Source organism: Bombus fervidus, chromosome 12 (genome assembly GCF_041682495.2).
Source record: "Bombus fervidus isolate BK054 chromosome 12, iyBomFerv1, whole genome shotgun sequence".
Classification (NCBI taxonomy): domain Eukaryota; kingdom Metazoa; phylum Arthropoda; class Insecta; order Hymenoptera; family Apidae; genus Bombus; species Bombus fervidus.
The window spans coordinates 7701017-7728890 of NC_091528.1; the positions used below are offsets into that span (position 1 = coordinate 7701017).

General features: G+C 40.7%; 2 protein-coding genes across 4 annotated transcripts; one reads left to right on the top strand and one right to left on the bottom strand.

Moving 5' to 3' along the window:
• Nucleotides 1-49: 49 nt before the first annotated feature.
• On the top strand, nucleotides 50-14461 carry Anne (polyamine-transporting ATPase anne boleyn). Of its 2 annotated transcripts, none has more exons than XM_072014538.1 (11): nucleotides 50-363; nucleotides 8347-8431; nucleotides 8505-8732; nucleotides 8805-8941; nucleotides 9052-9208; nucleotides 9294-9498; nucleotides 9569-9907; nucleotides 10191-11142; nucleotides 11221-11728; nucleotides 11889-12070; nucleotides 12145-14461. In XM_072014538.1, exons 1-11 carry the CDS (start codon nucleotides 357-359, stop codon nucleotides 13578-13580), a joined length of 4236 nt encoding a protein of 1411 aa, XP_071870639.1. In that variant the 5' UTR covers nucleotides 50-356; the 3' UTR covers nucleotides 13581-14461. The 2 variants fall into 2 exon arrangements, with proteins under 2 accessions (XP_071870639.1, XP_071870638.1); XM_072014537.1 differs by lacking the exon at nucleotides 50-363 and adding an exon at nucleotides 5508-8103.
• Nucleotides 14462-14959: 498 nt separating this feature from the next.
• Nucleotides 14960-27342, bottom strand: LOC139993109 (venom protease). Of its 2 annotated transcripts, XM_072014539.1 has the most exons (10): nucleotides 26703-27342; nucleotides 20222-20709; nucleotides 19601-19645; nucleotides 18660-18911; nucleotides 17129-17214; nucleotides 16957-17042; nucleotides 16643-16780; nucleotides 16445-16581; nucleotides 16204-16361; nucleotides 14960-15623 (listed from the first exon to the last, which is right to left on the bottom strand). In XM_072014539.1, the coding sequence occupies exons 2-10, from the start codon at nucleotides 20703-20705 to the stop codon at nucleotides 15465-15467; spliced, it is 1545 nt and encodes a 514-aa protein (XP_071870640.1). In that variant the 5' UTR covers nucleotides 20706-20709; nucleotides 26703-27342; the 3' UTR covers nucleotides 14960-15464. The 2 variants fall into 2 exon arrangements, with proteins under 2 accessions (XP_071870640.1, XP_071870641.1); XM_072014540.1 differs by lacking the exon at nucleotides 18660-18911.
• Between the last annotated feature and the right edge of the window lie 532 nt (nucleotides 27343-27874).

Genomic DNA, 27874 nt, shown 5'->3' on the forward strand with positions numbered 1-27874 from the left:
ATTACGTATAGCTCGGTAACGGGGCGAAGAACTCGCGAGAGGAGCGACGCGACGACAGTGTTGCTCGGCGCTCCGTTGCGCGTCCCTGCTGCTTTTCTGCGCGGTCGCGTAGCGTTTCTCTTGACGGCGCAGCTGCGCGTGCCACCGAAATTATGTTGCCTCGTTGCTGATCTCTCGGGAAACAAAAACGACGATCACGGCCCCCGGTGACACGCGATGCCCGGCGTTCCCTTGGTGTTCGATTACTTCTAAATGCCCACCTGTCCAACCACCATCACCAACGTCGTCGTCGTCACGATACAAAAGTGAAGAACACCAATTTCGAACCAGCCTCCTCCGAGCTGAGGATAAGCGCCATGAACGGTAGGCTTTTGTTATTTCAACGAATACGTTGCTTGGTGATGGTCTTGGGTGAACAGATTGTACAGTCCTTGACAAACTAGAAATTGTATACTTAGGAAGGTTTATGGAATCTTAAGAATTTGAAGGTCTTTAAATGTCGGGCCTACAAATCCTTGGGTTTTACGAAACACACAGAAACACTGGCTTTGAATGGTTTAAGTGTAAGAGCTATTGTTAGAATTTTGAAGCGTCACAAACCCAAGAAAATTGAAATCTGGATTAAAGTGGAATCACGATGGCTTACCAAGCTGAATGATTAATGTGTCGTGCTGGTTATATTAACACAGACTAACGTTCTGTTTACGTATAGCCGGTTCCACGTATAAAAGTAACAGCGAAACTTTCCTCTGCGTCAGTCCTCGACCGGTCTCCGGTTGCTCAACGTTATGGCAATACTCGATCGACGTTTGTAATCCCGAATCGATACCGATATAAAATCGAGACGATCCGAAACTCTGATCGAGCCTGTCCGACAAAAACTACATGCATAGATGCAGTTTTCGAATCTCATATCGAAATTATGATTTACAAGTATGGCGACAATAAATACGATAGATAATTCGTAGTTACTATCCATTGGGTTTACGAAAATAACATAGTGTCGAAATAGCTAATAACTATAGTTCTTTCGTTGCAATCGATCTATTTTAAATGCGATGATTATCAAGAGGAGTTTTGTTAATATCATGATTGCGTACATTATCGACATTGCTCATGATCAATTAATTAATTTCGTTGTACCTTAAATATTGTTTTATTTTACCCAAGTAAAGTCGATATCAATCTATCAGCCGATATCGATTCATGAAAGTTAGGAAAGGACTAATTAGAAGAAATTACTTTGCAATAGCTGCTGAGTATCGCTCGAGGGAGATTCCGTAGTCGATAAATCATGGTAACTTTTGCTCGAGGGTTGGTTTTGAAAGAGATTGGAAAAAAGAAAGGAAAATGACCAGCATCAATTACTATAATTTCTCCTTGAGTTCTATTTTCACCGAAGCGTATCGCACGTGGCTAGAAACGTTTCGAATTCGAAGTATGTATATGTATATATAAGTAGCAGACATGAGCTACTGTAATGTTCTCACGAATGACTCTCGTCCATTCGAGACGATTCGTCAATTAAGAGGTGACACATTTAACGAACGAAGTTGTCAGGCTGCCGCGATGCCGCGTCCTCAGCCTATGCGTTCTAACATAATGATTTAAAAAGATTGATCTACTAAAAAGTCTTAACGCAATACGGCAACGCGAAAGAAACAAGCCTCATCAATTGGTGACTAAAGTACAATTAGAATTCTAAATTCTTTGACGCTAAACTTGCATCGAAAAATTTCCCTATTTCTGTATTCTGCTTTTAATCATACAAAAGTTCTTACTTCTTTGATCAGAAATTTTGCTGTTGCATCGAGTCAATTTATCGGCGGTATCAGTTCATCAACCTTATCGATTCAAATTATCAGTGTTTCGTATTGTGTATCTATAGTATTTTGCGTCTGACGCGCGCCGCCTGTATCTACTGTGAAGAATCGGTTTTATGAAACCACGTTGAAATTAAGCAAGGTTTCCTTATCGGAGAACAATCATGACGTCTTGTGTAATAAATATGTGCGATAACACGTAGCCGTCTACGCACGTGCAACTCCATTTCAGAAAATCGGTTTATCAAAACGACAAAGCGTGTTCGGATAAATCTGATATGAATAGCAGGTTTGTTATCGGAGACATCTAAACAGAATCGGGTAATCGTAAATATCAGTTTCATTCTTCGAAGATTACGATCCTTATCAATCACGAAAACAATTCACACAGAGCCATATTCTTGTATTTATCCACGAAATCGACTGTATTTCCGCGTTGATCAGACTCTCTCGTTCAATTTTACAGATGTACAGACCATATGAAGCTCCGCTTCGTGATAACCCCGAAGGTTATGCGCTGCAATCAGACATCATTCACAAATCAAGTATTTTTCCTTCGTGTCTATCATTAAAAAGAAACACAAGCCGATTTTGTGAAACGGATACGAGCAAAAAGCAACTTTATCTCGTTCCATTCTGAAATCTCGTTACGTTACGGTTGTATTGGCGATTTCTAAAGTATGAAAATACTTAGATGTAGAAATAACAAGAAATAATTTTCCATATGAGAAGATGTTACTCGTCAGTATTTCTTCAAACGACTGTTAGCGAGAATCTCTGTGCGTGAGAAGCTCGAGGCAAAATTATAATTGTCAATTGCACATTCTTGAAGATGATGTTCCACGAGAAATGCGTGTTTCCGGACAGATCACGCGTTGTAAATAACTCAGTTAGTAATTCGCGTGTTGGAAACGCTGATGACTCCGTCGAAATTTCAGTCGACAACAAAATCAGGGTCGAGTCACTGGATTATTATAGACGCGAAAAGTTCAAACGGCCATGACGTTCACCGCGCATGCTTCTAAATGCAGGGAGCGAGTCGAAAAGACGAGCAAGTAAGTAGAATATGAGACGATTTTCATCGAATCGGTCGACGACACGACTCGTTCGAAAATAGCACGGAGGTCGACACGCGTCTGCCTTCCGTGACGCGTATTTAAATTCGGGAATCGGATCAGAGAAAAGAATCCACGTAACGATTTATCGTCGATATCTCGATCTTTATCAATGACGAGAACTAGATAAGAAAAAAGAAGCTGTCTCTCTGAGATAACATGTCCTCGATTCGGCGTGTATCATCTCGATGATCCAATTGATATAAATAGAATTTCCTCGTTTGAACGATGGAAAACGTAATTAGTTCGATAAACGTCCCAATAATGTCTGATAAGATAATTTTCGCAAAAAAACAACGTCAAATAAAGAACTTTTAAGATTTCGATGGATTACAAAGGAAGAAACGTAATATCTTTAATTTTAATTTCTATCAGTAGCCTCGACCTATCGCTCAAGTTACGCTTATTAAAGCACCAGTTGTGTGACACTGAACAAGCAAAAGATAACGTCCACTTTCATGTTTCCACAAAAGCTGCCAGTTTAAGATTATCGATATTTACAGACGTTCGCGAAAACCTACTGATCTTATATAACCACGCAGCGAATCGAATATGCTCATTGAATTAATACGAACGATCTTCCTCGCATCTGAACATCGGAAAGAGGAAACCCGTTATCGATAAGCCACGGTTACTCTGACAATAAATGTTATCTAACCTTGCCATACTGTGTATCAAATTTCAGACGTTTGCAGATGAAACGTGACCGATTACCGGATAGACTAATTTGTAACATAGGTAGCTATACACCGCTTTATTTGATCAATAAAATCGCTAAGTGTACACGCGATACGTGATCGAATAATCGAAACTACGATAAACGAGATAAACGAGAAACATCGATTAACCGGAAATCGTGCGATTCCTTCACCAAGAGAAGCTAACGGCGCGAAATTATACGAGTACAAAGCATCGCGTCTGTGGCGCCGGAAAATCGCATGTCATCGTTCACACAGTTTACAATATTCACCTTACATAAGTTTCGCTATCTCTTGATGTAATTACGACATTCAACGATTCCTGTACGTAATTACGACATTCAACGATTCCTGTACGTAAATACGATATGTACGATACGTCCTGTACGATAAAAGAAATTCGAATGAGACGGAGCTCACAATCACAGGAAAAACTGTCGTAACGATGAGTTACAAAACAACTTCAGGTGTATTTCCTCGTTGTTAAGATATTTAATTCAGATATCTTCAGACCGAATAGTCACATATTTATGCTCTCTCTCTCTCTCTCTCTCTCTCTCTCTCTCACTCTCTCTCACTCTCTCTCTCTTTCTCTATGTTCTTTAACGACATCTCAGTGTTGATGATTGCGTGTTACAACAATCTGACCTGTAGTCGATGCGTAGTATCATATTATTAGCATCTGTTTTCATTCAAACAAATGGAACGTAACAAGATTCAAGCTCAACGATATAAGTATCTCCATTACTTATATCATCAAAACATTGAAATGTTATTCCTTAAATAACACGCTATATATTTATGAAATCTAGTAATCTCATTTTAAACTTGACCCTATTCTCCTCGGACTCTGTTTTATCGGATAAAAGAAACTTCTTTTGAATCTCCAATAATCGCTAACGCGCTGAATGTGCCTTGAAAGGTTAAACTCGGAGTTATCTAAAAGAGGGTACAGCAAAGAAATACTCCACCAGCCGCACGAGAGTTAGGTGTGAACGTTTCAGACGCTTGGCACGTGCTGGCCATAGTAAAGCAGAAAGTTAACTCGAACAGAGTATCGACCACGAGGCTTTCGGGCTCGTTCAATACTCCAATGAAGAATCGAAGAGAGAAGGAGAAAGAGAGAGACGGTGACGAGGACGGCTAGAGCGGGTAAATACCTACAACACCTACAACAGGTATCCTTATCCTTCGATAATCACTTAGAGGGTAGTGAAAGAGGTATCGCCATAAAAACAGGCACATGCATTTTAAGTCCTATACAATTAACAGGGTCGTACTAATGCCACGAAAGGCGATTTAGTGAGAACAAATGACTCACGAACGACGACGTCGTCGTAGGTCGAGGCAAATCCAAATGGTGGGGATATCTCAGGCACGGCATCACTAAACCTGGTGCCACGAAGTTCGCTAGTTAGCCCTTGAGAACGTCGATAATTACAAAATGACAAATTGAATTATACCATGACAGCTGTCGAAGAATAAGTTAAGATTTTGATAAAGTTACTTCAAACGGAGATTTTCATTCAATCGTGTAATTGGAAAGACTTTTCTATTTTAATCGAATCAAAAAACTGGCGCCCTCAACAATGCCTCGTAACTTATAGAATTAAAGAAAATTCTAGACACTTTAATTTAATCGTGAGAAATTGTTGCTACGCCGCGTCGTGTATATATTCACATGTGGATCAGCAAACGTTTGCGAATTCGTCGATGTAGTTGAGGTTCAGCGTTTCATAAAACGTTGACAGAGCGTAATCGAATCGGCGTTTCGGAGTCGAGTAACGAAACGAGACACGTGGCGTACCTGAAAAGGCAGAGCGAGGAGTACGCCCCTGAACCGGGATAGAAGCAGGCAAGAGCGCAGGTCTTCTGCTAATGCCAAACGATTCCCTTAATACACTTGCGTCTGGAATCTCGTTGTAGTTGGAACGAACGCTTTGTGCCAGCTGTTTCGTACTTGTCAGTGTTTCAGAGTGATCGTACGAACCGGTCTACCACGAAACTCGTCGAACGAATCGTTGTCGCTGAGCGAGAATCATTGGACAAACGCGGTCGTGGAAGGAAGAGAAAGAAAGCATTTCGGTGTACAGCTATAAAGGAACGACTGGCTAGTCGCCATCTTAGATTCATTGTGAGCACGTTGCACGAAGCGGTTTGAAAGAGTTCCAACGGATCGTGGGATTTTCAAGGAAAAAAATTAACAGGCATGCGAGAAGGAAAGGTGTCGTTTTTCCTCGAACGTGAGCGCTTATAAACCGACACGGTGCATGTCGACAGAGGCAGACGCAGTGAGTGTCGTGAGCGAGAAACCCGAAAACGGCCACAGATGCATGAAACGCAAGTGAAACGACCGTGTGCAAAGTGACTTCCTGGAGGAGAGAGATTTTTTCTTTTCTGTTTCCTAATTTACGGAGGCCTAACAGGGCGGAGCTGATCATCGACGCGTACGAACGAATTGAAATCATCAGCATGAGTAAGATACTAGGTACAAACTATTGCACCGTGTTCTCTGTACTTAGAAGTCCCGAAGAGGGTGAATCGTTTAAACGGATCATCTGAAAGAATCGTCCGACGAACAGAAAAGCAAAGATCATAACCGTGGGAAAGAGCAAGAATTCGAGTACGTTTGAGCCGCGAGGGCGATTAGTCAGGATTGAACAGCCGGATTACGAGTGATAATTACGAGTGAGGAGCAGTGCTGAAAAAGAGTGCATTGGTTTTCGCGCGTGAAAAAAATAAAAGTGTTAATCATTGAAGGAGCTCGTGGTAGACGTGTGATCACCTTCGACAAAAGAACTTGGACGTTGACGTAATCAATTCTATATATAGGTGTTCGAAATTCACGAAACCGTGAAACGAACATTATATAAAAGAGCGAAGTACTCTCGATCGCGGACAATAATTTTTCTTTTCTTTCGTGCATCTGTTAGAATCGACATTTACTCCCAATCTAGACATTTTCTCCCTGTGATCAATTGTACTTTTCAAATCGAACACTCGTGTACTTAAATCCTTAGAAAATCGAGAATCGCTTTGTAAATCGATTTACTTAGTGATTGTGAAGATCTTGGAACAATATCGTTAGTCGTACGATCGATACATCATTTATCGACCCGATCGTTTAATCGATAAGACAGATCTCTATTGATCGAAGAGGATCCACGAAGTTTCCCTGCCGATCGACACACCCGACGGCATCCAAAATACTCTTATAACCCGTAATGTATTTGAGATCGCACGTTGAGGCAGCAAAAGGGAGGCACGAGAATGCAAGAGAGGCGATAGAAGTTGGCTGCGGAACAAAAGGTCGAGGTAACATTGGATCGGCCGCGAGAGACAAGGGCAAGACGAAGAGATCTCTGGTGGACTGCTGGGATTTCGAAGAGCCTCAGCTGCTTCATCCGAGATTGGCCGACAGAGATTCGAAACAGGCGTGCGTACGACGCGGTATGAGCAAAGGTGAACGAGCAGTGACCACGCCACGAATTGGCTGGCGAAAGCTTACTGATCCTGGCGACTGACACGAATCCAGGAACTCGGGGGCAGGTCCGAAGCGATAGCATCAGCTACTGTTTCATCGTCAACGTCATCGTTGTCCTGCCACTCAAACAACTAACCACTGCCACTTGAACTCTCGTGGAAGAAAGATCTTCGAACCTCGACCCATTCGACAGGATACCGCTATATCCTGACGCATCTTGGTCCCTGTCGATGTCAGCCAAATGCAAGAGAACGCTCTGTTGAGATTTACGTCGAGAACATTGAAGACGGACCCGAAAATGGCGGGTAATCGGTGTCGGTAGCAGACGGGGTTATTGCCTAAAAGAGCGATCTCCTCGTCCTGCATTATTCCTAGGGGAGCCACATCTGAACCGTTCAATTGGTTTCGGCTAGAATCCCATTTTTCTCTCTTGTCACGAGTATTTTATTCTCGTCGATCTCCCTCTGAAGCCAGTTGACGAACTTTGTGTCGTTGTTCTTGTTTTTTCTTCTCTTTGTTCATACCGTTGTTGAATAAAACAACAACAACAAACGGGTCCGCGGTTGACCCATAGACAATAAATCGTAGGTGATAAGATTAGTGGTAAAATGTAGTTGTGAAACGATTAAGGATTCAAATTGGGAAGAAGGATAAGAAACGTTGAAAGGGAAAAACCCCCTGTCGTGATACCGCAAGCAGTATCCTCGCTGAGTGATCTCCCGTGAGACCACGAACAATTGTACCAAATTTAAAAAAGAGAGAGGAGAATCATATATATATATATATATTATATATAGAGATATTACATATACATATATAGTATTCGCGCTTAAGATCTGCTCCTTTTTCTGCGATCATCATGCCGCCTACTCCGAATAAATTGAACTTGAGCTTCGCCAGAAACGCGTACAGCGTGTTTGGAACACGCGGTACTAATACCACCGCTGATCAACAGCGTGAGCAGAAAACGGAACTTTTGGAGGGTAAGAGATCACCGCCTACTTAATCAAATTATTTGGCAGCGATTCTATCGAATCGTCCTTGACGATCCTACCGAATGAAATCGCCGTCCATAAATAACGTACCATTGATAGTCCGTTTAATTGATGATTACGAGCATTTCACATTGTTACGAAGCAATTTATTTCACGCGGTTATTTCTATGAAATTTCATCGCCTGCTGTAGATTATATCGATCTAATTATTTGGCCATTGTGTTATTTCAGGAACCAGGGGCAATGTAATTCTCCACCTGAAGAATGGTATCGATTACATCAACCCTGGTGAAGAAGATCAAATGGAAATTTATGGGTAGGTACATACATACATATCGCGTGTTGAAAGTGTCACGATGTTATGCAACGCCTTTTCCTGTTTCCTCTAGATACAAGAGAAACAATATTCTAACCGCCGTTACTTGGTTCTTGATTATTATTACCGGAGGGCTTCTTAGATTGGTCTTTCACTGGATACCGCATCTTATGTTGCTGGCAACTCATTCCAAATGTCAATTAGAAACCGCAGACACTGTTTTGCTGGTAGAAAAATTCCAAGGAAAACACACGAGTTATTACGTAAAGAAATTGCAGACTTTGGCCGCTCAAGATATACTGTAAGTATTCCTTATTTTATCAACGACATCTTTTTTATTAATTTCAAGCTAATATTTTACATACATTTCAAGTGGTAAACCGTTCGATGGAAAATCATTGATGGATAACGAACCATGGATGGAGAACAGCAGCGTGATAACCATCAAGGAAGTAAAGGAAGAATATCCTTCCTCACTATCGCTGCATTTAGCTGGTGGACAATTTAAACGTAAGTATTCAACGATTAAGAGAAATATTTCCTTTTTATGACAAGAAAAGTCTTCTAGAAAATATTTCTTCTTCGTATAAAGAAATTAATCAATTTATATTTGTATACAGAGGTTCCGTCGATCATCCTGTTCCACTGCAAGAAGTTAACTTACGTTTGGGACCCCGAGAGATCCGAGTTCCTAAAACTTCGTGGTTTAGACGTTGGTGTCCTAACTTCCACATTACATCAAATGCAAGGATTAAATTCGCTTGAACAGCATATGAGGCAAATATCCACAAAAATTCCTATAAACATAATAAATCTACTTTGCGACACTTTATCTGAAAAATATTTTCCGATTTCTTTACAGACGTTGCGTTTATGGAAACAATGAAATCGTGATTCGAGTAAAGAGTATTCTAACGCTGCTTTGTCTCGAGGTCCTTAATCCATTCTACGTCTTCCAACTGTTTAGTTTTTGTCTCTGGATTGCCGACAACTATTATTATTACGCCATGGTCATCTTGGCCATGTCCAGCGTCGGCATAATTATGGCAGTCTTCCAGACTCGTCGGGTATGCAACTTTTCGGTCGCTTGTTGCATCAATCTCTGAATTATATTAATAACCAAGGATCCTTTTGCAGAACCAACACAACTTACGTTCCACTGTACACTCTTCCGACGTGGCAACGGTGATGAGAGACCGCGCGACCGGGCAAACAGCGACCGTGCCTGCTGAAAAGTTGGTACCTGGTGACATTTTGGTTATTCCATCTCATGGCTGTTTGATGCCTTGTGACGCAGTGCTTCTGACTGGGAATTGCATTCTGAATGAATCTATGTTGACCGGAGAGTCGGTTCCTGTCACAAAAACACCTATTCCTTCGTCTAATGAAATGATATACGACATTAAGGAACATGCAAGACACACCCTGTTTTGCGGTACTCGAGTTATTCAAACGAGATACTACGGTTCGGAGAAGGTAACTCGAAACATTAGAACTTCTGATTAATTTTCTAAGTTCGTTATTATATATATCTATGCAAATTCATATATTTTTACGGACAGAACTGAAAAAGATGAGACCTAAACAGAGATTTGTTTCTTTAAATATTTTATATATTCTTGCATATTATATGCATTCTATGCATTTTTTGCGCTTTTAAATTTCTTATAAATTTATAAAAATCTGCAGTCTAATTGTTGTATAGGGACTTTGGAAAATGATCAATGATCATTGATCACATAATTTATTTTTCTTGCAGGTTTTAGCTGTTGTCGTGAGAACTGGGTTCAACACCAGCAAAGGTGGACTGGTCAGATCCATTATGTACCCTCCACCCGTCGATTTCAAGTTTGAACAAGATTCTTACAAGTTTGTCGTATTATTGGCTGGTATAGCTAGTATTGGCGTGATTTACACCATTGTGACAAAGGCTATGAGAGGTGTCCCAAACCATCACATCGCTCTTGAAGCGTTAGATCTGGTTACCATCGTAGTACCGCCAGCTCTACCAGCGGCTATGACAGTTGGTCGAATGGTGGCACAACGCAGACTCGAGAAAAACAAGATTTACTGTACGAGTCCAAGAACGATCAACGTGTCAGGATCAATTGACTGCATCTGTTTTGACAAAACTGGGACGCTGACTGAAGATGGTCTCGACATGTGGGGCGTAGTGAATACCATCGATAAGAAGTTCCAGCCGCCTATTAAAGATATCACATCCTTGCCCCTAAATGATCTTCTCATCGGAATGGTGACTTGCCACGGAATCACTATAATAGAAAATCAACTCGTCGGAGATCCACTCGATCTAAAAATGTTTGAGTCTACGGGTTGGAGCTTGGAAGAGCCCGATGTATCCGATACGTCAAAATTCTCGATGCTTTTCCCTACGATAGTGCGACCACCAAAAGGCTCCAATCTATTGAAGAAGCTACCCAACGAAATAAGAATCACGATCAGCCGACAAAATTCTATGTCTTCTGACGTGATCGATAACATCTCTTTAAACAACCTTGATACCACGTTGACTGGTTCCACGACAGAATTGGGGGAGCAAGGTTTAGAAATTGGAATCGTTCGTCAATTTCCGTTCACATCTAGTCTCCAAAGGATGAGCGTGATTACCAGGACGTTGGGAGCTAATCATTACGACCTCTATTGCAAAGGCAGCCCAGAAATGATTCTCAGCCTCTCCAGAGCAGAATCCAGTAAATATTGCAACACATCTTTTAAATTTTGTGTTTTAAACTCTCTTCAAGTTATGACTAATCGTATTGTTTTTATAGTCCCAGCAGATTTTGGCGCTGTGTTACAAGACTATACTTCGGAAGGCTACCGTGTGATCGGCCTCGCACACAAATCTTTGAATCGTCTTCCTTACGCCAAGGTCCAGCGATTGAGTCGCGAGTCTGCAGAGTCCGATCTGACGTTCTTAGCATTCGTCATCATGGAAAACAGATTGAAACCAGAAACCACGCCTGTGATCAGTGCATTAAACACTGCCTGTATAAAGACTGTCATGGTGACTGGTGACAATATGCTGACTGCACTGTCCGTTGCCAGAGACTGTGACATCGTGAAGCCAGGTACACCCGTCATTGCGGTTTCTGCCACTCAGCAGAACCAGATGAAACCACAAATCTATTTCACGAAGAGCAGCAGTCAGCCATCTATGGGACACGGAGATCTCAGCGAAATGACTGATTTGAATAGTGTAGCTAGCTTGGAAACAGTGGAGAGTGGCTCCTTTGGGAACAATCAGTTCGATAACGATGTCAATTATTTAGCCGACGAGTAAGTTCATTCAGCTATACATCATTATCACATTTACTACTACAGTAAATTAGTGCGAAACTTACACATTCGTTTATTTCATAGTTTAAGATTAAATTTAAATTAATCCGATAGCGAACGTGTTAACATCTAATTTCTCACTTTTGTGTCGTTGTTTCAGCTTATACCATTCAAAAAACAAATACGTGTTTTCACTCACGGGTAAAACGTGGGCACTAGTCAAACAATATTACCCAGAACTGATTCCCAAACTTGTCACTCGTGGAGCAATCTTTGCGAGGATGTCGCCAGACCAGAAGCAACAACTCGTTCAGGAATTGCAATCTTTGGGATACTATGTTGGTACGTAACTGAATTCTTCTTCAAACAATTTATACTATCTTGATCGAAGTGTTAATTTTAAATATTATTTTCAGCTATGGTAGGTGATGGGGCAAACGACTGTGGAGCTTTGAAAGCTGCCCACACCGGAATTTCTCTCTCTGACACTGAATCTTCAGTAGCATCGCCGTTTACGAGTCGCGAGACTAACATTTCTTGCGTATTGACCGTGATTCGAGAAGGTCGCGCAGCTTTGGTCACTTCCTTCGGAATTTTCAAGTATATGGCTAGTTACTCGCTCACTCAGTTCATCTCCGTGATGCTGCTGTACAGTTTCGAGTCGAATTTGACAGACATCGAGTTCCTCTACATAGATCTCTTTATCATCTCGATCTTCGCTTTCTTCTTTGGTCGTACCGAGGCTTACGATGGTCCATTAGTCAAGACAGCTCCTCTGAACAGTCTCATTAGCATCACTCCCATTCTTAGCTTAGTGACGCAAATTTTGATTGTGGCTCTATTTCAGTCCGTTAGTCTATGGCATCTTCAACAAATGGATTGGTTCACACCGTTCAATGCTACGGAGAAAGCTGCTGAGAACAAGGACGATGTGAGCTGTACCGAAAATTACACTGTTTTCATAATCAGTTCCATGCAGTATATCATTCTAGCTGTGACATTCTCTAAGGGTCATCCATATAGAAAGTCTCTGTTCACGAATTACGGTCTGCTCACCTCGTTCATTTGTCTCAGCCTCTTCTCCGTTTACCTCGCGACCTTTCCCTTTGAATTGCTGAGTAACTGGTTCGAGCTGATTCTTCCAGAGAACGTTGGCTTCCGCTTCATCTTGGTCGGCTACGGTATCGTCAACTTCGTGATCTCGTTGCTAATGGAGTACTTCTTTGTTGACTACCTCGTTTTTAGAAAATTACGCTATCGTTGGCATAACATAGACAAATCTAGACGAAAGTTCCTCGCGATTGACCGTGACATGGCACGCGATTTAAAATGGCCACCGATCTCCCAAGAACCGTTACCAGAAGCTGCTCCCGATATTCTGATTCGTCAAAACGTTACCGAGATCAAGATCGAGAAACGCGTTCCCGAGTCCTGTCATCCTGTGGACACGAGCTTCATGAACAGCCCGATCTGTGAGAACTTCAAGCACTTTGGCTCTGCCAGAGAAGTCACTCTAAATCCCAAGTCCTTGTTCAACGATCGCAGAAACACCGTATCCATGCAAACGGTTCCTTGCTTCGAGGACAGAGATTCCGTGTTAAAACAACCGAACATAGAGCTAACAGCGAAGAGAAGATACAATTCGGAATCGGAGAAGGGAATCAATCGGTACGAAAAAGCCAGTTTTAAGAGCCACAGCACAAATCCAATCGCAACCCTGCCTAGGAACACCGCTATGGCTCTTCAACCGCAGAAATTGAGGGATTTGAAGAGCACCTTGATGCACAAAAGCGAAGATGGCTTGTCTCCCTGTACACAAAGTGTCCTTGAACTTGATATTCTACCGTCGTAGAAGAGAGCGATTTATTCTCGTGGGATTTGAATTGGTAGTGACCAAAGAACGGTACTTCGAACAACAAACGGTAATCGTTTGAAGTTTGATGAACGATCTACTGTTTGCTATTCGACGTACCTGTCCGATTTCATAGACCGGACTGTCACGAAGTATCTCCACTTTATCTGCCAGTGCATTTGTTGTCCCATGACAATTGCAATACAAGACTGTTTTCAGCTGCTATACGGAACCACTCAGGAACGTTTAATTCAGAGATGATCAGGAAAGTTTCGAATCACCAGCATTCAACTGGAAGAAACGATATGGCAAATTTCCGACACGATCTCTAATATAAATATCGTTCACAAGAGTGCATTTAGAATGCCGCGGCATTCACGACAGCTTGGTAACCAACGATGCATCCCACGAGCATCGTACGGTAGATCAACTGAAGGGGTCCCTTTTGACCTGATCTTTCTTCGTCCTCCTCCTTTACTAGTATTCGAGCATACTTGACTCGAAAGAGAAAGTATTATCATTAGTTTATTTAACTTAGATGATGAATTTTAACTTACTCTGCCGTCAGGGAGCAATGGTCTAGAAGAGCAATCACCTTGGCGCAGATCGAACGAAATAGATAGTTAGATACGTTCTTTTTTTCTCTTTTTTTTTTTTTTTTTTTTATCTCTTTCGCGTTTAGACGTCGTCTTTTTTCACTGCGGTTTCAAAGGTATACTTAAAAAATAAATTAAAGATAATATAATACATGGATCACGCGCTTTGTGTGACAAAATGTATAGATGGTTGCGAATGCTAATGAATTTTCTAAACTAGGAAACTATAGGGAATTGATCATATTCCCGTTTTCACGACGAGCTGTTTTCTTTTTTCCGTGATATCCAGTTTAATTTCGTCGGTTTATAGCCAGGCAGTTGTTATTGAAAATATTGGACAACCTAAAATGACGCTCGTCACGTTATCGACGTTAGTAGAACAAAAAATTGTTTGTATAAAAATAATGAAATTTCGTCGTGAAAGCGGGAAGTTAGTGTACTTTTTTGTTGGTGTGAAGATGGGAAATTTGTAACTATACCGTAGTTTATCCCATGATAATCTTATTTAATAGAACTTCGAGAACCGACGTCCTACGATCTGCAAATGCAGAAATTCGATGCTCGTTGTCACAGATACTTACCGTTAAACCGAATAACGAGATAAATGTGTACTTATATACGCAATGAAAAATACATACTTAAGCGCGTTATTCTATTATTTGCAACGCTAAGCTTGCGTTGAATTATAGCGGTTGTCAAATAATAAAGTATGTTTTTAATGTAAAAGCCTTGTTCTTTCGTCCCATCCATTAAAATGCACAAAAAGAAATAGATAGACAATAATAAAATAAAAAACTGAACATTTATTAAGCGCGAATACAAACGAATATCACACGCACTTAATTTACAAAATATCCACATCGTTACATTTCACACCGTACGTCAAGAATGTAGACGCTTTTTGCCTCGAAAGGCTTAGATAATCGACGAAAGAAAGTTCACCGGGCGCGACTTACAAGTTAAAACAATTTCCACGCATCACCTCGTTTCGTTAGAAAATTATATGTTAGAAATCGATGCATGATAGCAACAGTTCTTCCACCTCCAACACGGACAACTTTGTTCCTGACTTTAAACATTATCTCATCACAATGTTTCTTCACATTCCTCGAGCGTAGAATCGTCGAAATTCCCAGTTACACAGTTCCTAGATCCTCGGTATCTATCATTCGATCATTTGCCAGCCAGTTACGAAATCGTCAGAGATCCTGTCTAATACCGTGTCGTAAACTTTGTTTCATGCAAAGTTTTTACAGAGAACGATCTCTATCCCTTTTGATTCGTCTCGCTACGAATTGATAACGTAGGTTATCCAGTCGACCGTTTTAGCTACCCGATGATAGATTCCTGGCTGGCCTGGCTGAGCACACGAGTAACCCGCTGAAACGATACCTATTAGGTACCATCGTCCTGTTTTCTCCAACATCAGTGGACCACCACTGTCACCCTGAAAATCACAGGCAAAAAACTCAATCTTTTTTCTTTTTTTTTTTTTTTTACACAATAAAGGAGTACTACACAGTTCTTTCAAACTCAACTTGAACATTCTAGATTATGTATTATATGTACGGGATGGAGGCGATATAGCGTAATGGGTGAAGCTTTGGGAAGAAATACCCATTCACAGTAAATAGTTGCATTTGGTACCCGTTTTATAGAGACGATGTAATTCATCGCTAAAGTTATTAGTAAATTAATATTCCGGTTACGATTCATTAAATGTACATGGCAATAAGCTACTGTTGTTTCTTGCTCGTTAGTAATTGTCGATCGAAATTGAACATAGCCAATACAATTCACACTAGCTTTACAAAAACTTCTGAATTCGTGAATTTTCCTTTGTTTCTTGCTCTTGTCGCAGTGTTGAAAAGCACTCGAGGTTCTTACCTCTCCAAAAATGTCTCGAATTGCAGGTTTTGACACATAAATTTACGAATCTGTAGCTTTTAGCTTTTGACTAATTTTACGCGATATATCATTTTCACTTACAGTAATTCCTGAACCGTTTCACATCAAATTAAACTCACTTGGCAGGAGTCCTTGCCACCTCCACGGTACCCAGCACACATCATCTCGTCATAAATCACAACGTTAATCCCATTGGACCGATGCCATCTCTCACAGATTCGATTGTCTATCACAGGTACGTCTACTGCCTGTAGTGTCTTGGGGCGTAACCTCGATCCTGTCCATTTTAACAGAATTCAATAAACGACCGTCACTAGCCCGAACTCTGTAACGTTTCAGATAAATCGTTTCTGTATTTACCAGCCTGCAACGCTCCCCATCCAGCAGCCCATCCATACTGTCCTAGAAAGTCCTCGTTTTTCTCGGGCAAACAGATCGGCGCTATGTGAGGCATGTAATGAACCGGTCGATCTAATCGTAGAACAGCCACGTCGAACCTGAACAACAGGCAATTTCATTTCAGCGTCTGCTAGAACCACTCGTGAAATGTCAACGTACCTGTCAGCTTGAGGAGTGAACTTGAAGTAAGGATGAACGCGAATCTCTCTGACACCGAAGGTGTAAGCTGGTAACGTCTCGCTAGCGGAATTTACTACGTAATCACCTAGAGTGACTTGAACTTGACGAGCTGATGCCCTAAACGTAAAACGAAAGAAAAATTGAAAAAAGATAGCGACCGATATTGCACTTGCAGAATTTTTATCATAATATCGAGGCTTTCAATTCTGAGCCACGTATAGATTAAGAAAATTCTAGAACTTCGAGAAATTCTGCAAGTCGTAACAGCTTCAGATGTTCGATATTCCACTTACTTGGCTACACAGTGACCAGCAGTGACGACGTGGAATCGATTAACGAGAGTGCCGCCGCATCGACTGGACCCGATTCGTATATACGCCTGAGAAAGTAGAACATTTTCTCTGTTTAAAAGACGATACAAAAGGCTGGAAAGGATTGACTACGATTCGTCAATGCAAATCTGACCTGCCATGGAAAACTGCCGAATCCTGCGTCGTCGCCTCCGACGATTCTTCTTTGCGCGGTTTGCTTCGAGACGGGAATCCCGCAGCCTGTAATTACGAGGATGTAGATTCTCCATTTCAATCTAAATATGTAGTATCGGTTTACAGTGTTCGTTTACGAGCAGCTCTTGAAGAGTTAGTAGCGGAATATGTATAAATACACTGCTCAAAACAATCAGGGCATCGTTTTCTGTATCACTTGAATTTTTATATCTTTTTCTTGCGTTTATACGTTTGTTTTAATTATTACCTTAACACTTTTAAGACGAATTTTTCTTTTAACAACGAACATAGTGATACATTAGTTCAGATTATGATACACGCCAATTTGAGAAATTAGGTTTAATCATCGTTTTTAAAACTATCACATGAACAACTATTATATATTTCAGTCTATCAATTATAATAGAATCTTCTCTTTGCTTATTTAACGCAACAGAATCGTTCATAGTAACGATCCTCTAATTATTTTATGCAGTATATATGTATGTTCAAACACTTTGATACCGTGGCGACGGAAACATCTTTCACTTGATAACGTTTCGTTGGTCTTCAAGTTAGTATTACCGAATTAGACTTGGAGTAATTCAATGAAACATTTGACGATCAAACTACCAAGCAATAACACGTTTTAAATCGCGACTCTATCGATTCTGTTTCTTATATTCCGTTAAATTAAAAGTGTCCTCTTAAACGCGGTTCGTATGGAAGAAAAATTTCACTTATTTGTAACTACTCTGTAAATTAATTAGATTTATGGAAATCTCTTTTTATACTCGTATAGACGAGATTGATGATTAAAGATGGAGATCGTACTTCAGGGGGACGGAGGACTTATTCCTCGCGAACTAGGAACACCGGAAGTGGATACGAAATTCAGAGGACGCGCGTGACAAGAGAACCGTCGAAGAAGTGCGGAACAGACTCGTTGTTATCACGATGAACATGCAAGATCGATTGACAAATAAGGTGAGAAAACTTCACCCGAAGGAAGGCAGGCAGGAAGATCGCGACTCGTGCAAGTATCGAAAGAGGAATACGAAAATGACTTATTGTGTCGGGTGGTGTACATCCTATCATGCTTTGGAAGGTGTAAACAGAGAAAGTGAAGGCATTCGATGACATGCTGAGGAAAGTGCAAGTGTTAAAGAGACGAGTAATTTACAAGTCAAGAAGATTTCGACATGCTGACGAAAGTGCTAATGTAATATTTGTAGGACAAAAAAGAGAAACAGACAAGTAGAAAAAAAAGAAAAACTAAAAAGAACAAAAATATGGTATGGCTAAGAAACATGTAAATGGGAATAAAGGAAGATCGAGTGAAGTAATGCAAAAAAAAAAAAAAAAAAAAAAAGAGAGAAGATATGAAAGAAACTTCTCTTAAATAAGAGAGAAGAATAACGTCATTCAGGAAGCATTTCCAAAGAAAGACAGCGGTGGTCGATCATGCTAGTGCAAGAATCGGATGACATGCTTCTGTAGGAAGGACTTACGATCATCATTGGCGGTCTCCGTGTAAGTATCCAACGGAAGCGGCTGAGATTGATCTCTAGGTGCCTCAATCAGGTTATAATCAGAGCTACCTTTCGGTTCTTTCCGCTGACAACAAGCGTACATGATGCCACCGCAACTGCCGTCCAAAAGGCCAGCGGACATCCAGCACATTAGAAAAAATTCGCAGCTTCGTCCGTCAGCGCACAACGTATCGTCACCCTTCCACAGCGGTCTTTTTTGTTGACGCGGCTCTGCACAAAACAGGGCAAACTGTTCTTTCTTCTCCTTTCTCTCTTACGACATTTTTCCCCTTTTTGTCTCTCCAAAACGGATAATTAAAATGAAACAACGGATGGTCCTCGTTACTCGTTGATTTTTCACGTTTACGTTTCATACCAGACATCTCTGATATGTGCAAAGCAAGGTCTGATTACTCCAAGCCTAGCTTCAGAATACTTTCGCAAGAGAAACGAGCTGAAAATATTGAGCAATTCGCGAGAGAATTGAAAATGAGCGCAATCGTTTTAAAAAGTCACCGAAAGAAGTTTTATTTCACAGGGCGTCGTTAATACAATCGCGATGTGGTTTAACGAAATCGTAAAAGCAACAGGAAAGAACCTTCGAGCGCCTCTGTCGTAACGATACGACCAACGCGGATGACGGAAATCGTCGGCTCGACGGAAACGGGTCCGGATGTCACAATCGTTGCGACACCCGGTTAGGATATTGCGCCCGGGCTAATTTACAATTATCCGACTAGTACGAAATCCAGAGGCGCGATGTAATGTAATCCGGTATCGGTTTCACTCATTGAATTAGCGAAAGACCGGAAACGCTCTGCGAAACGGACTTTCAACAGGTGCGACTAGACCACGGCTCATCGGTACGTCGCTCTCTGTTAAAACACCGATCAACGCTGATCGCTTCACGGGGAACGTACCTGATTCTAACCTAGGGTAATCGTCGAGGGTTTGCTTTCGATGATCTGGAACAACAATTTCCTCTCTTAATAAAAAAGAAAAAAATTATTAAGTAATTTTTTTTCATAAAAGATATTTAAGCGACAAAGTAATAATAAAAACCATTCATAGTCATTTCGTAGCTATTCTATATTGATATGTCTGTTCAATCAAAGATAAAAGAAAAATAGAAAAATCAAGTGGAATAAAATATCGAATCCAATTCAACATAGAACCGCAAACAGTTAACACGATATGAAAAAAAAATCAAGCCGAAGCTTTTCCCATCCTTCCAACCAAACCAAAGATCGACGTCACAAATTTCAAGTGCCATTTACGTACATATCTATATATAATATATTTTACCAATATAAACATCACGCGAGAAAGATAAAATAAATCTATTTTTGTTAATTTTCTGACTCTCGTGCCACTTGATGGTGAAATAATAAATAAATAAATACGAAACGATTGAAGGTGGAAAATATGCAAATGGAAAATTTTGATGTGGAATTGGTTGACAACATATCGAATCTTAAAATTCTTCTATAAAATACGAAAAATCTGATTTATGTTTTTTATTTCACATTATTGTACATTACCTCTGATCTCGTCCTCAAAATCTGGCAAGTGGTTAGACTGTTGGAAAAACGATGCGCCGCCACCCACCGGGGGTGGGATGTCGTTGTCACGGAAGATCAATCGTGGAGTTCGATGACCCATCACGGGTCTGTTGTACTCGGAAATAGGATTTCTCCACAGCGACTTGTGCTGCCTCCAGGATGGAAAACGAACTCCAGGAGGCACACCGATGTTCCTCCCTATAGGAGGTCCACCACCCTCGAAAAGATACCCGGCTGGACCACTTGGAAATCTAACATATCGACGTCTGCGAGGCGAATTCAGAATTAAGTCTGTACGATTCCCATTGTTGCTTCGCGGTTCAATGTGACTGGAACTGAAGATCGTCTTTGGCTTGCTAAGACTCGATCCTGAGATCTCTGTTTGACTGGTGGCACGATTCGAGGATACGATGAGGACTATTCCTATGAGCAACCATTGGCACGATCTCGCTGCACCCATCATTTGACTGGAACAAAATGATAAATCTTTTGCTAAGTCAAAGATTAACTTGCGGTGCTCCAAACAATATTTTATATTTCGTCATAACTAATTTAATAAGCTATCTGCAAAAGTTTAGGTTTATTATTATAAAAAATTCATTATACTTTTTCTAATTATAAAAGCGTATCACAGCGGAAGATAACGTTGAAACTTAATTAAGTATGAAACCAAAGGGACGATACTTCCAAAAGTTAAAATACTTGTGTAACTAAGTTTAAACTCTCAAAATCTTGGCTTGCCACTAGAGTTTTCTGCCCGCAAATCCATATTTCTGCTAAACTAACGTATAGAACAAATGTTTTATATATTAGAACTGAAGAAATCGAATTAGAAATTGCGCTGGTAATCGGACAAAAAGATTTAGGGTTTTCGTTATGGAGAAAAATCGTTTGCGACTTAAATATTCCACTTTCCCCTGTGTTTAATAGCGTCACTCTTTTGGAACGATTTTTTGCCCACTGTTTGTCTTTTCTTCCAGTCTTTGCTTGCGCCGTAACCAGCATCCTTTCCGAGTATCATTTGCCATAAAAACTTTGAGCTCGTTTACAGCGCAAAGTGTCAAAATTCTGTTTTCCTTCCTATAGGACGGCTTGTACTGGTAAGCCTGTTATCTCGCCACTTATTTAGCCGATAGGCTCTTTCAATTAACTTGTGTAAATTGTCAAACATTAGATACGGTATCTTTCGAAGCAGGACAAAGAATACAAGGAACAAAAGTGATCCAAGATAAAACGTGCCGTTACGAAAAGGTAAACAGTCCTCAATTCCAAAACGAAGGGGAAAATGTCTCGACTGGTTGCTATCAGAATCGATTCGATTGCACGAGAATCCTGATGCGATCGTAACAGCTGTAATTATATAACGACACGCGAGATAATTAAATTCTCCTTTCTCTTCTTCCACGACGATCCAGTAATTTTTTAACCAATCTGTTCCGATTTATCGTTCGATCTTTCGTTAGAATTGATTTTCCAAACATCAAAGAAGAAACGTCGCGTGAGCGAGGTAAACGAGCCACGGAACACGCAGCTGAACAGATTCTACCCGACACGAACCCCTTTTATACCAAAGTCCATTTTAACTGCATCTATATAGTGCACGCAATGATTCGTGACTAGGTTGCATTGTTGCGTTTGATTTCGAAAGGTAACGTCGTCGAATATTTTCGATTTTCTTTAAAGCAGAGTATATCGCGACTCAAAGTATTCGAATACTTGCCGAAAAAAGATTTTAATTGGATAAATAGTCACTGTAAATATATAATCGGTGTTAAATATCTTATAAATCTAGTGGGAAATCTACTAAGCAAATAACTGATTTGATTCTCTACGAATTATACACTTACATTTAATATCTTGTATTTTCTATGTACATTTTCACGTTCGTTTGAAGCTTTATCGATATAATCGTAATAGTTGACCTTTATTGCTACGAATTATACATAATATATTAATAAGAGATTTCCGCAAGTAGTAGAACACCTTCATGAGATATTATATAAAGCGAGAGAAAGATGGAGCTTAAAATCGCGTGATAGAATCGAAATTGGTTCTCCGTTTGACCTACTCGTCTTCAGAAAGCCGGAAACTGGCCGCGTCCGGCGTCAGGAGAGTAGAAAACAAGTTCCTGGAGCCGATCGAGTGGATTCTTTTTCAAGTGGACCAAAATATGTTGTTTGCGTCATGTTGGCTCCGTAACGGGTGAAAGTAAAAAGAGGCTCACCAGGAAACAAACACGTGGATTGTACACACGGAGATTCATTATGGTACGGGGCAGCATCCTCCGGTTGGTCAGTTATCGGGGATATTAAGAAGTGAAAACGCCACGCCACGAGTTTTATTGGCCCGAGACGAGATTGGGCAATAGCCAACATCGTACCAGCTGCATTAATCACTAGTTTAACCACGTTCAGGTCAATTTAACCACGTAACGGTCCTTGTCACCCCATTTCGTAATAGATTAAAAAATCCTCGCCCGAAAAGAAGGGTCCATTGTCTGTTGATCGAAGGACAGTCAATGAACGACGAGGAATTTCAAGGTAAAGAAATGATCTTGGTTAGATATAGAAAAAGAGGTGGATGCAGTCAGGAATCGATGTAAAGAGTATTAGATTCATTCGAGAGATAGATGTAAAATTCCATCGGATAAATATTACTAAGTACCCTTATACATATTAATTATTGAACTTGATTATTAATTTATTCGTCGCATTACTTTTTTAAGAATTAATTAGTAGCTCATTTAGGAATTAAAATTGAAATATTTGAGGATAGATTTTATTGCGAGTTTTGAGTATGGTTGCAATACTTTTATACAATATTTCAATGGATATCGTCCATTTTTCAGTCAAGAAGAATAATCGAACGCATCGAACAATCGATGTAGAACGTCCTTGCCAGAATAGCATCGCGGTAGCGAGTGAATGGTTCGATGTGTTAGTAGGTCATTGGCTCTGTCGTGTAGAAGTGAAAGTGCACTTCTTGCATGCACGACAGTGTGAAGTTCATGTTCACGCTGCCACCCGCTCCGCCGGAAGTTACGAGCCATCGACCATGTTCTTCTTATTCTTCGAGTCCTCTTTCTATCTTATTAGAGTTTTACCATGCCGATTAAAATGTCGCTATAGCCGATCTAATCAATAAAACGAAACGTTAGTATACGAGCCAGTATGCTTTATGTACTAATAAAAATTATCTGAAATACGACTTACAAGGAATTGTCAAGTTCTCAATGAGCGTTATCGAAAGAAGCCTGGCATGCGAGAAAAAAAAAAAAAAGTAGCAAGAAAAGTGAAACCCGGTAGAAAATATATTCCAGTTTCCGACTAGATTCGAACCTGTTAATCGCCTTAATGCTTCTGCGACTCGATAATATTTTAATTATTGTCTTTCTCGTTTTCTTTTTTCTCGGCTCTTTGATTTCTGTTAAGGAGGAGAAAATACAACCATGTCACTGGTTCTTCGAGAGAAAATGAAAGCTGTCGACATTTTAATACCCTCGCCATTATTCATCTTGATACTCGCTACCAACGAAACACATATATCATAATCAATTTCCCCTCTGTTACGAAATGTTACGATTAAAATACATATTTCGCTGCTGTTTCGATCTTACAAATCGTAGCCAGAAGTATAAATGTCAAAGGCGGATAGATACCAAGATCTATGAGAAGAAACGATCACGGGAAAATCGTCGGTTCCCCGAACTCGATCGAAGGAAAAGTGACAGGGACAAAAAAATCACAAAGTAAACGATGCAAGAGACGATCTAGAAGCTGCATCGCACGAACTTTCACCTTCCTACGACTAGTCTGACTCTATCGTGCAGGCTGATGGTCGAAAGTACAGAGAGTTTCTTCTCTCGTCTCTTGTATACGTCGCTGTAAACGAGATACACACCACACGCATAATTGTAGCTTCGTTTCCCAGCTGTTCGTGAAAGCCCACGTGCGTTGATCTCGCGTGTGTCCCGCGTCTCTTCTTCTCTTTCTCTTCTGGCTTTTCTCCCTCTTATCTCTCTCTTTCTGTCTGTCGTTTATATCGTTGGTGCTGTCCGGTGCCAGCCGATTGGCGCCACACGGGTGTCCACATCCTGAATTCCGTGTGAACCGACATTAAGAGCGCGATCCATTACTTTCTCTGCAAAGCGCACAGGCGCCGTTTTACTTTCGCCGAAAGCAAATGGAAAAAAAGCCAAAAAAAGAGAAGCGCGCGCGTGAAATTTTGTTTTCGTCCGATCCCGGCCCCGTTTTCTTTGCACGATCCACCAACGGCGATCGAGAACGTAAATAAGAGAGAACGATTTTTCAACACACGAGCATGGAATAAAATAATCTTTCCTTTATGTTCGTTTAACTAGAAAATAGTAAAATTTAGATCAAGAGAAAATTGTTTTAAATAAATATATGTATTTATACTGTGAGAGATAATGCGAGCTGAGTGCTCGATATAGCTGTTGTTTACTTTGTTCGATCGGTATTTATACGATGCTTAATAGCACCGTAATTTCTGCAAAACGGCAATAAACGATAACAAGGCCCAACGGGTCAATTCACTTGGATCGCTCGGCTCAGAAGAAAGCGAACGAGCAAAAAGCGTTCTCTCGTCGAAAGAGTATAACGGCTACTCGGGGCCGGCCTCTGGAAATGGTAATATCCAGATCGCGGGCGCGCACCATGCCTTTTTTTCCTCTCGATTTTCGATAGAAATAACAACAGCCTGATTGGCCCTTTAACGCTTACGTCCACCGTGGATACGCGCGAGTACGCGTTCCACCTTTCGAAGGAAACCGGTTCGAAGAAATCTGAACGTTGCAACTTCTGCTCTTTCTTCGTGGCCTTGAAAGAGCTACGCTTGTTCGCGGTCTAGTTCACCAGATACCCTTTCATGACGAACACTTTCCATTGTGTAACGAATTTTTTCTTCATCTTCTCCCTGTGTATTTTTCCTCGTTGATCGCTCTCCTCGTGATTCTTTTCTTTTTCGTCGTTCGTTCTTGATTAAAAACCGATTCTTATTCTCCGCTGTAAAGTCGATTCTTTCCTCTCGCGTCTAGTGCCGAGCAATCTCAGTGACGCTCGATCGCGGAACGATCTGCATTGTTACTTTCTAGGAGAAATTAATTCGCGCATAAACAGCGTAATCTCAGCCAGATGAAAATGGGGAAAAAGTGTGTCGGATAACGCGCATGCCACCGATTGAATATTCATGAATCCCGATACACCTGATAATACACGAGCCATCTGATATTCAATGACAGACAATATCGTTACTTTTTAATTGATTCTCGAAATATATTCAACGAAATTAATCGTAAGGAACGAGGCATGAACGCGACGGAACGTTCGCTACCGTTTCCATGTACGGTGATAGAGGATCGTCAGATGGAACGACATGTTTCGTGGCTGGACACACGTTTCTCTTCAAACTTCTATCAAATGATGTTACGTAAACGGGGAGTGGTGTTTAGGCAATCCGTAGAACGGTACCGAAGCGTGCATCCTTAATGCTCGTCCCCTTGCTTGTCTCGTTTTGGAAAAGAACGGAAGTACTTTCACTGGCTACGAGGTCGGAAAGTTGAATATTTCGATAGGCACGAGACATTGCCAATTCGCAACGAGAGATCTCACTTTTCTCTCTTGGTCCTTTTGCCGTCCATCTACGAACGCTTTTTTCGTCCCAGACTTTAAATAATGCTCGAATACTGTCATATCATGAATAGTACTTTTTGCAAAACTCGTGAAAGTTCTTCTTCGTTAGATCAAAAGAAATTTCAGTACTTTAATAGCTTCAGAACATTTTTCCTATGTTTTATACATGTTTTGAACGATACCATGTAATTGCATGAGAAACTAGATCTGATTGATCGAATTACTTTCAATCATAGAAATCCGATTATTTCGTTACATGGTCGTATGTCATTAAATGATAATCGAATCCTGTTAAACGTCATTAGTGCTGAATTTCTGTCCATTAATTTGCCATATGTGGAAACTGAAATCACGACTAAAGTCGCGAGAACGACCAGCGATTTATTCATTGGTAATAACTACTTCGCTCAACCATTAAAATCGCTAGTTTCATTTACCTATCTTACCTTGTCTACGTTTTACTCGGTGAGTAGGCTGGTGATACGGGCTTTCTTTCAAAAGCCGATACAGTCCTTCTCACTTTCACTTAATTTTTCCAATGACCATCGCGTGAGTATTGTATTACAAGTCCCAACGCATCGAATTCAATGAGAGTTTCTAATTATTTTTAACCGCTTACTATTCCTTTTTTATCCTCTACTTCATACAGAAGTTAGTATCTTTCACCTTTCCGTTCCTTCAATATCTTCTTTAGGAATTTCGAAGGAGTTGAAAAAATAAGTTCTTGGTCTTAAAAATTGAACTAAAAACTTTATCGAGATTTTTGATCATTGTCTCTAACAGGACTCAGCGACACCTTTTTTACTTACCGATCTGTCAAACCAAATCAATCTCGTTCTTGTAATCTTCTTCCCCTAAGTTTTAGTCTTCTCTTTCCCTTCACCGTCCAAAACGTGATTCCTCAAAAGAAACTCCCCCCAGCTTCGCCACCGTCTCTTCTTCTTCCTCTTTTTCTTCCACGTCGATCCTGAACAGTCCTCACCACCATAACACAACGGTTCTCACTGATATATCGCGACACCTTCGATCCACGATCTATCTATCGCGATTTTTACATCGAATTAACTCAGCTATGTACCAACATTGCGTCACAGTCACCAAAGACCTGCTTCATAGTTCTTCACTAGTTTCTTATCATCTTCGCACTTTGACTATTTTTCTTCTCTCTCGACCGACATCGATCTTCGAGTTCCTTTATGGAAAAAAGAACCAGCACGAGAGATGAATCTACTTGAAAATGTTCTTTCAGTTCTGCCTGAGTTTTTTCACCGTGTGGATTCACCAGACTTTTCCTAAATTTTCCCGGCCATTGGATCTCAAAACGGTCACCATCGAACCAAGAATTTTTTCGAGGAACAAGGAAGATGCACACGATGGAGGGCCTGCACCATGTCTATCCTCTCGTCTCGAGGAGCCCCGGTCGCCTGCTCGTCGTTGCCCACCGTCCGCTACGTCGGCTCTCACTTTCTCCGGCGAGTAGTTTCATTTCGGTAGGTAAAACTCTCTCGTGTGTCCCCCACCAGATCCACACCGGCTGCTCGAGTCTTCTCTCCGTGTAATCGAACGGGAAAATCGAGCGATCGGAAGGATACCATAGTCCTTCGATCCAACCAGCGTTTCCTTCTTCTTCGTTGTTCTTGAGAATCGTGATTCATCGCGTTAACCTTGGTTCTGATTATTAGTAATAGGAAAATGAAGGTGTTTCTAAACTTTTTTAAAGTGCTACACAAAGTGATAGACGAAGCAGACAATGTCAAGACAAATGAGTAACTCCACTTTCCGAAATTTTTGAAATTTTAGGAGCAAAACGTTTGATCGATACTTGTCTTACATGATTCCACCAATCTTCTTTATCTTTCGTTTCGTGGAGTTATTCGATTTCGCAAATAAGAAGTTTCAAATTAGAGAAGATAGAAAGGTCGGCAAAAGTTTGCGTTGAAATTGGAACGTTCGTTCGTAAATAATAGACGGATTGCGGTTT